The 9,736-nt window shown below is 38.7% G+C and overlaps 1 protein-coding gene across 1 annotated transcript; it reads left to right on the forward strand.

The window, feature by feature from the left end:
* Positions 1-1,388: 1,388 nt before the first annotated feature.
* On the forward strand, positions 1,389-6,087 carry tmed6 (transmembrane p24 trafficking protein 6). Its single transcript, XM_023263420.3, has 4 exons — positions 1,389-1,640; positions 3,480-3,606; positions 4,621-4,796; positions 5,714-6,087. The coding sequence occupies exons 1-4, from the start codon at positions 1,428-1,430 to the stop codon at positions 5,945-5,947; spliced, it is 750 nt and encodes a 249-aa protein (XP_023119188.2). The 5' UTR covers positions 1,389-1,427; the 3' UTR covers positions 5,948-6,087.
* Positions 6,088-9,736: the final 3,649 nt, after the last annotated feature.

A 9,736-nucleotide genomic window follows, 5' to 3' on the forward strand; every position in this document is an offset into this window, starting at 1 on the left:
AACAAAGATTGTACTATTGGTCCCCAGAGGATAAGTCCTTTTGACTGAATGGTATTGATAGACCCCTGAAGATGCATTCGGTTATATTTACTTATGTCTGACTTTTCTGCTAACACCAACACCATGAGGTTGACATTTATGAAAAACTCAAGGACTGATTGCAATGACTTTATTTGCAGATGTTGGTGATTTTCAGAGAATGATCTCACAGACCTTGGTGATTATCTGTTTTTCGTCTAATGCCACCATGAAGTTGACATTTGTGGTTTTTACTTAAATCACAAGAACTATGTGATGAGGATTGCCATGAAATGTGGCTCAGTCATTCATGTTTACATCATGCTGAAGAAATTTTACTCTTAGTCCTTCAAAGTTTGCTGTAGTGGGATGTTTATTGGTGTTCTGGTATACGGTGGGCTTACCAATACATAGCGTGAATCTGTGAAGGTAAGCCGACCCAGCACGTTTGCAGAGTACACATTTTATAGGGATGGTCAGAGAGTGGGTCACAGGGTCGGGAGTGGGCCGTATGTAAATACAAGGGTTTGTGTTTTGTTTTTTTGCATATGGTTCATCGGTGACAGAGGGTGGTTGAATCAAGAGGTCTGCCAGACAGATGCAAATAGCAAGGGTGCGACAACAAAAAGCAAGGGTGGGTCTAGTAGACAGTAACAAATAACAAAAGATAAAAGAATTGTGAATAACCATGGGCAATGGAATGAAGGAGTGACCTGTGACACTAGAAGATATCTGTAGCAAAAGGTGTGCTATTTTCTTCAGCAGTCAGGATAAATTGCAATAACCTCGATGACCATTTGACTTTTCATCATCATCAAAGTTTAAACTTTAAACTCGTCCAATATTTATTTATGACCAAATACTCGCAAAGAAAATGCCTTTTCCATCAGCCTCAACTGTGGTTTGTGCTTAAAGCAAAATAACAAATGCTATATGATGGTGTTAATATGTAGCTCAAAGCATTGTTATACTGGAATACAGTTATCAAGCACAGCTGTGGACGCTCATGTTTCAGCATTGTCATCACAGCTGTGGCTCTCTATGCAGTCCCTCTTGTGTTTACATTTAATTAGAATCCTCTGTTACACTAAAACCAAGAATATCCCTTTTTTCAGGATCAAAGCACCCAACAGCTTCTAGTGCAGAAGGAAAATTTCCTATAATTTTTCAAATCTGAATTGTAATTGTAGCAGCCAGAATGTGTCATGAGTCTTGAAAAAAAAGGGACCTTCCTGTTGTTTCTTCAGTTAGGTCTCTATCAGCTCTATTCCATATGTGCAGGCTGCCCTCATTTCCCACTAATGGAAGCAACATTTTGGTTCAAGTTAATCATTTCTGATCTGTCCACGCTTTCACACAGACTCTACATACACGTTTCATTTAGAGAAGTTGTACCCAGTTGTTCGGTCATGTTGTATGGAATTCCCTGCTTGTTTCTTGTCTTTATGATTTGGGGCTCAGGTCATGGTGGGCCCCTGACAGACCCTCACCCCAACATCACAGACCAGCAGCTGTTTTGGGGCGCTGACCAGTACGACTTCTCTGTGGTGCTGCGTGCTGCTGGCCAGGACTGTTTCTGGCACTTTTCTCATTATGGAGAGACATTTTACCTGAACTTCATGGTAAGAAGAAGCACCGAACACACGAATACATTTCTTTATCTTCTTTATGCTTTTTCCAGGATGAAACACTTGGCATTTTCATGAGCTGAGCTTTGTGATCAGCGAAGTCACTGCAGATAAAATTCCTTCTTTCTTTTCAGTTTTCAGTGCAACAGGTGGAGGCTTCAAACAGTATTCTATGAAGGCATTCACGTAGCAGGAAAATCTATCCAAAATCAAAAAGTTCATCTTTAGGAATATGCTCCGTATATTTCATGACAGTGTTAGCTTAAACTTTTTAGATTTTTTTCAATAATTCACAGGATTTTGAGCAAATTCCCAAAAACAACAGTTATATTCATGCCTGTTTTCACCCACAATGCAAATAAACAGTTGCAAATTATCCAGTTTGGCAGCAATTACACATATACAGTACCAGTCAAAAGTTTGGACACACCTTCTCATTCAGTGCTTTTTATTTATTTTTATTATTTTCTACATTGTAGATTAATACTGAAGATTAACACTTTTTTGTTTACAACATACTGTAGTTCCATATGTATTCTTTTATAGTTTTGATGTCCTCAGTATTAATCAACATTGTATAGAATAATTACATATAAACCACTGAATGAGAAGGTGTGTCCAAACTTTTGACTGGTATGTAACTGTGTATGTAGAAGAACTTCAAACCATGTGTAAAACATGAATTGAAATTGCTCCTCACATATCCATTTTCTTCTCTCTGGAGAAAGCTTTGTAATTTTTAACTCACATTATTTGAAGGTCTGCTTCTACTCATGTTTATTGGTTTATTAGGGTCCGAGAACTGAATGGTGCAAAGACCCTATTGAAACCTATGAGTTTCTTTTTCTTATTCTTTTCTTTGGCTGACTTTTTTATTTGGCCTTTTGAAAGCCTAACAATACTCGAAAACATGTGAAACTTTGCACACACATCAGGGCTGGCAAAAAATAATTTGATGTTGAGCCAAACTGGCTCAACAGTGCCACATGGAAATTTTCAAACATTCACTACAGCCAGTATGTGTCGCCTACAGCTATGAAATTTGGTAGGCATATGTAACTTGCCAAGACGCACAAAAATGTATTTCACAACCTTACCTAAAACACGATGGGAAGTTAGCCATTTTGAATTATGGGTCATATTTTGGATGATTTGGACCAGTTTTTGCATTCACAGGCTGATATACAGTGACAGTACGGACATTTTTGATGGCTCATCATGAAACAGGAAGTGCTGTCTAACTAGTCTGTACATGCTCCAATCTGCCTGAAACTTAACATGTGTGATCAGAGTCTGGCCCTGATGAATTCCACAGACCAATGGAGTTCCACAGACCAGTCACAGAGATAGCGCCACCTGGTGGATGGACAGGAAGTGCTGCATATCTAGCCTGTACATGCTCCAATCTGCCTGAAACTTTGCATGTGTGATCAGAGGCCAGCACTCATCACATCCATAGGTCAAAATGCCCTCTCAGTTGCACCGCCACCTGGTGGACATGCTTAGATTCGCTGGCCAGCAAGGATGCAAGGACCCGATCAACGCTGCTTGCAGCTTTAGTTGTATTTGCTGTCTTTTTTCTTTTCTTTTTTTAAAGATACACCAACTTTTCCATGTTAGCTAAGTGTAAAAACATTTTGTACTGGCTGACACTTGTTAGGATTCTTCCTAAAGGTACCGTGGATATTTGGTGAATTTTATGCTGATCTGATCAGCAAATCAGAATTCAAGTTTGTTATGAAAACCTGTCACCACTGCCACAAAGTATCTAATGACCTCCACCATGTATGGAAACATATTCAACCCTGTGTCTGTCTATCTGTCTGTCTGTAGGTCCAGTGGGTGACAGGAGTTGGCCATGACAGACACCTCTCTGTCACCGTCAACGCCCCCAGTGGTTTGTTAGTGTCTACAGTTGATGATGCAAAGGGTCAGATCAACTTTAAAGCCAAAGAAACTGGTCTGTATGATAGTTAATAAAATCAGTCCTGTAGTGACTTCTTCCATTCATTTATTTTCCACTTTTTGAGAATGAAGCTTCATTGTACCAGCCAAAGGAAGCAATGTACAATTTCTTTTTAGATAAACTACATAAAAACAGGAACAAAAGGAACTCTGTAAAGTAAAGTCAAAAATAAAACTAAAATGTGCCTTAATGATCTTCAGTTCCACTTTGAGTTTTAGGGAAGCATTTGTGTACTTTAATGATGTTGACTGAGCAGTGGCTTGAGAGAAAACGTTTGTTTCCGACATATTGTGGTAGTATCCTTTTGTAATGTGAAATCTTGGGCTAGTTATTCATATCTTTGGGTTGTAACATCACAGTAAATTTCCTAATTTCCTGTTTAATTAGTTTTTAATCCATTTTAACACTTTTTAAAAATTTTCCGATTGTGTCTTGTATGTTTATTTTTTTGTCTTGCCTTAATGCCCTTCATGGGCTGTTTAAGGCTCTCACACTCACACTACATTACATAGTATGCACAGTAGTGTGGTGCACAACAAAACACCCCATTTAGATACTGTAGTAATCCAGATTATAGCAAGAACTGCTCAGAAACATTAGTCCATTATTACTTTAAGACATACAATCATCACACACCAAATTTCTCAAAAGTTGTCATGACTCTGCTTCAGAGGAGAACTTCATTATCAGCCTCAGAAATCAACAGTTATCAGCACCATAGATAGATGTTGTGGTCTACACGGTGAAAGTGCTGGCAGACTGTTGGCAAGAGTGTTTTGGATGTCCCCATTAAGTTGGTTGTAACAGTCTTCAGAGTGTGCAAAGATGTGATCAAAGACATGGTGGCTACCGGCCACTTTGAAGAATCTAAAATGTTTTTTTTTTGGTTTTTGGGGTGTTTTTTTTTTTTTTTGGTTAATACATAAATGCAAATGTGTCAATTCATAGTTTTGTCCAAACTTCTGACTGGTACTGTATGTTTTGATTTTCTGTGCTATATCCTTCCAGGTTTCTATCAGATGTGTTTCAACAACTTCCATAACCGCTTCGGCACCATGCAGGTCTTCCTCAGCTTTGGTGTTTACTATGACAACTATAAAGACTCCTCCATTGGCAAGGAGGAGGAGAAGAAGAAGAAGGAGGAAATCAGCAAAGACCTGAACAACACACTGAGCGTTATAGAGGTACATACAGCTTCCTATTGATAAAATGTACACAACTAGGCACAGGACCAAACCAAACATAAGACAGTTTGAAGCCTTACTGTCTAAAACATACACAACTGTAAACACACATATCTTATTGCAGTAGCAGGCACACCAAATTCATCCTGACAAAGACAGATAAATAATGCCAGTTGACCAAACAAACAGGGATCCAGAGATCAATCATGCAGATCATGCAGTACTTTTTGGACATTTGAACACAGTAAAGTCTTAGACTCTGGTCCATGATTTGGGACTTAGTTTCCACATCAAAACAAGCAGTGACACCCTGGATATCTGTTATTTGATAATTCCCCAGAAAAAGGAAAAAAAAATTAAAAAGCAGATTTTGTGTAAACTTTCAAGGCTCATATTAGCATCTGAGATAGATGTTTGGCCAGTTATAGCAAATGGAAAGTCTCACTTTTACCTACATTTAGATACCAGATCTTTTTTTTTTTTTTTTTGTCATGATTTCTTCTTTGGCAAAATAATTTTCTACTTTAGGCACATTGGAAGTTATGAGAACAAAAAAATGCTGAAAAAAGTAATGCAACTTCAAAAGCATAAATTTTCGACTCATCAATTGTACTTCTAGACCTTGGAACTCTGATAATATTCATAGCATGCAGGTAAAAACTTTGCACAGCTCTATTAAATATACTGAAGTTCCACATCAAAAACAGCTGACTCTGAGGTCTGGTGGGAACTTTTTCCAATTTGTTTGATTATATATGGAATGACCCACTAGTAGTAGCTGCAGCAGTGGGATCAGTAGTGACAGTGGTAGGCTGTTAGTGGGTGTAGTAGTACTATCTGTGAAAGTAGTTGAGATGACAAGAGTGGAAGTAATGTTTGTAGTATTTGAATTGGTTCTGTGTGTTGTGCTGTGGCAGGGTGCAACCCACAAGGTGGAGAACTACATCTTCCACATGTTCCGCTACTACAGCTTTGGCCGCATGAGGAAGAGCGCAGACTTCTTCCTGCTGCTGTCCAACTCACAGTACATCACCTGGTGGTCGACAGCCCTCAGCCTGCTCATCGTCACCTCTGGTTATCTGCAGCTCCTCTTCCTTAAAAGCCTCTTTGTCAGTAAGACGACCACTGAGGATGAGAAGCCCCGATGCTGACAGACTCCAAGTCAAAACTTGAGGGTGTCTAAGATGGAAATGCAGCCACAAATTAAGCTGAAAGATTGTGATGTGACTTGTCTTTCTGCTATTTTATTTGTGTGCTTGTGCTTCATTACAAAACATTTGAATAAAGATAATATTTAATCAATAGTGCTTTTCATTGCCAAAACTCTTTACATTGTAGTGCGTAGAAAAACATTATCAATGAAAATTACACCAAAAATATGTACAGTAAATACATTGATGAATAATAAAAACAACTTAAGTTAAAGTACCTATAAAGTTTGTATTTTTAGTCCATCCATTCATTATACACCACTTAATCCTCATTAGGGTTGTGGGTGGGCTGGAGTCTATCTCAGCTGACTTAGGGCAAAGGCAGGAGACACCCTGGACAGATCACCAGTCTATCACAGGGCTACATATAGAGACTAACAATCACACTCACATTCACACCTACAGACAATTTAGAATTACCAGTAAATCTCAGTACGACGAAAACCCACGCATGCACAGGGAGAACATGCAAACTCCATGCTTGCCTAAACTTGCCTTGTCATGCAGAAAGATGCCGGGATGCGAACCGGGAATCTTCTAGCTGCAAGGCGAAGGTGCTGACCACCAAGTCACTGTGCTGCCCAAGTTTAATCCAGTAGCTTACAAAAATCAAGATAAAAATCTGACTAAATAAATACATAGAGCACAATATGATTTTGGTGGTACATAGAATAAAGTGTAATGCAGAATTTTTTGTGGTGGTATCATGTCTGTCCATATTCAACCTCTCAGCATCATCCCTCTGTTGAACACCCGTTCTAAGGACCTGCAGACATTAAGGTATGTTCATGGAGTCCATACAGTCGCCATGACACCCTAACATCATCTACAAGGATGATGACAAACCTCAGAAATGCTATTTAATTAGGGTCTTTGTCTACCTGCCTTCCAGGCCTAACAAGTCTGACCTTGGAAGACATCTGCTGTCAAGTAAACTGGTGCTCACCCTCTGCTGTGCATGTGCCCAAACCAGTAATCAAGACAGTCATTGCATGTGTATAGAGTAACCAAGATCACAGAAATGTGGCACTGTGATGAACAGAAGGATACTGTTTTTGTCGAACCTATACGCACCTTTCTGAATGATAAGCAGGACCAGGGTTACCTGGTGGAGGCAATGGATCAGGAAGGCAGGACATTCTGTAAGATGTCAGTAACACTGAGGTCACGAAGGCTTTCCCACAACTGGTTGGATAGGATTAAAATCAATCTCCTCAAACCTGAGCTATCAGACATGTTTTAGATGTGGTACAGAGGAGGGCTCGTTTTTGCATTGCACCTGGTCATACATGAAGCTTAATACTTTTTGGCATGACTTTAGTGACATTAAGACAAAACTTGCAGGATTTGCCTTCCCACTGGACCCACAAATTTGCCTACTGGGGAACTGTACAACCATTAAAGCACATTTTAAGAACTCCCAGAAGAGATTTTTTGAAATAGCTTTGTGCACTGCCTGGAAGTGTATAGCAGTCACATGGAAGTCTGGCTCCCATCTCCCCATAGCTAGATGGTTAATGGAAATGAACAGTTGCATCCCACTCCAAAAGATTACACATACTCTGAGAAACGAATACAACACCTTTCTGAAGATTTGGCAGGGCAGTCCTACTTGATCTACACTGACATTTTGCCAACACCTTTATCAGACTTATTGTAAAAACAATGGCAAATTGATACACCACAGAGTCACCTGTATAAGCCAGGATTATTTACACACCTCTTACTTTATGTTCTAACAATTTTTTAAAATTTAAAATTTTTCTACTACTTTGACTATTACCTACTCGGTTTGAGGTACTCTTTTAGTTTGTATGTGTACGGGGGGTGTGGGTATTCTGTGTTCATTATTTTGTGTATGTTTCGTTAAATTGAAACATTTCAAAAGCTTATTGATATGCAGATTATATGTAAATCACCTGCTCCTTGCGTCCCCCCTCCACATCAAAACAAATACAGTCGGTAACAAAAAACTTTGTTAAAAAAATTGACTGTAAGAACAAACTGCGTTACAAAAAAAAAAAAAAAAAAACAGTTGTGAAGAAAATTGGAAAATTGTCAGTGAAAATCACATCAAAATCAATCAATCAATCAATCAATCAATCAATCAATCAATCAATCAATCAATCAATCAATCAATCAATCAATCAATCAATCAAAGTTTATTTGTATAGCCCTTTACAACAGCCCAAAGTGTGACCAAAGTGCTTCACAGTAAAAAACACAAAATACAAAAAATACGTAAAGAACAAAATATCATTTTGAGTTCGATTTTTCAGTGGAATTTTTTTCAAAGAGGATTTTTGTTCTTTTACAATGCCAATAAAAGTTGTTTAATTACATATATTTTAATTTCAGTGTTTTCTTCTTCATTGCCAAATTTAATTTTCAAATTACGCTCTCTCCATTTTGGCCGCATACCTGTGCACATAGACACGGAGATCATTGGCCTTAAAATGTTCAGTGATTTGAAATAATTACTCTGAACTGCTTTAAATTCTGAATGAGCATGGATTCATTTGTAAGGGTGGAGTCAGTCACGTTCTCAGTGAAGTTATAATACCATCAACATTGATTATTTATGCACCGTCTCCTCATGCACCTGAAGGCTGAGCTCAGCATTACGGCACTGTGGGAAACTCTATCTATACTTAACATCACATAACATCAGCTCTGTGCAGCCACTTTGATTCACTTCATATCAGCACACAATCAGTAAAAGCTGTCTATAGTGTGCTCTGTAAACATTTCTGAGTAACTGGAACATAATGCATTACTAGAAGCATCTTACCTGCTGTGCAGAACCCCAAAATACAACCTGAGTTTTTCCATGGTGTTGTTGTAGTGGCTCTAGATTCAGAGGTAACAAGAAAAGCACTCTGGCTGTTCAGTCATTATATCATTTCCGATGGATGGAATCCTTAATAAAAAATGACCTTGCGCTGAGCACAGGCGTGTGTTATGCATGTGTACATTATGTATGGATACCAAATCGCGTGACCTAAATATGTAGTGGGCGGCGGGAATTGATGGGACTCGGACAACACTTCCACAATGTAATCAATTATTCCTTGTGTGATTTCCGAGGGACAAGTCCCGATGAATCCACAGCGGCTGATTTGTAATAGGATCGCAGTCATGTGATCATCAGCAGGCAGCTGACGTAGCGTTCACTTGTTGTCATAGTTACAGTGACGCTGTGCTGCTATCTTGCAATGATGCAGAAATCTTTAACAAATCTATGGATCCAGACTATAAGCCGCGTCACTGCCAAAAACTAATCACTTGGTCCTGGTGTTCATTTCTGATCTTCTCTGAAAATTACATCCAAGTCCGTTGTTGAGTAATGATGCAAACACACAGACAGACAAACAGACAAACATTTCACATAATTACTCCATCAAGGAACGTAGCAGAGGAATTATGTCAAATGTAATACTGTAGTTATCTGGATGTTTCAAAACTGCTTAGTGTGAAAGAAGAAAATATTGTTTTGTGTGATTTGGATGAAAAAAAGAATTTTTCCTCAGAAAACAAAAATCAGAGTCAAAGAATAACAATCCTGGAGCCTTGACCTAAAAGCTATGCAGCATCTGTGAGATTCTATGGAGAGAAAAACAATGTCATCTCATCTCAGACAACTTTCACCACAGTTATAACAGAAACCAAACGATTAGATCGTGCACAGTTGTTGTCAAGCACTTCGGTAACCTAAAGGATGCAGCTGAA

Source organism: Amphiprion ocellaris, chromosome 3 (genome assembly GCF_022539595.1).
Source record: "Amphiprion ocellaris isolate individual 3 ecotype Okinawa chromosome 3, ASM2253959v1, whole genome shotgun sequence".
Lineage (NCBI taxonomy): Eukaryota > Metazoa > Chordata > Actinopteri > Pomacentridae > Amphiprion > Amphiprion ocellaris.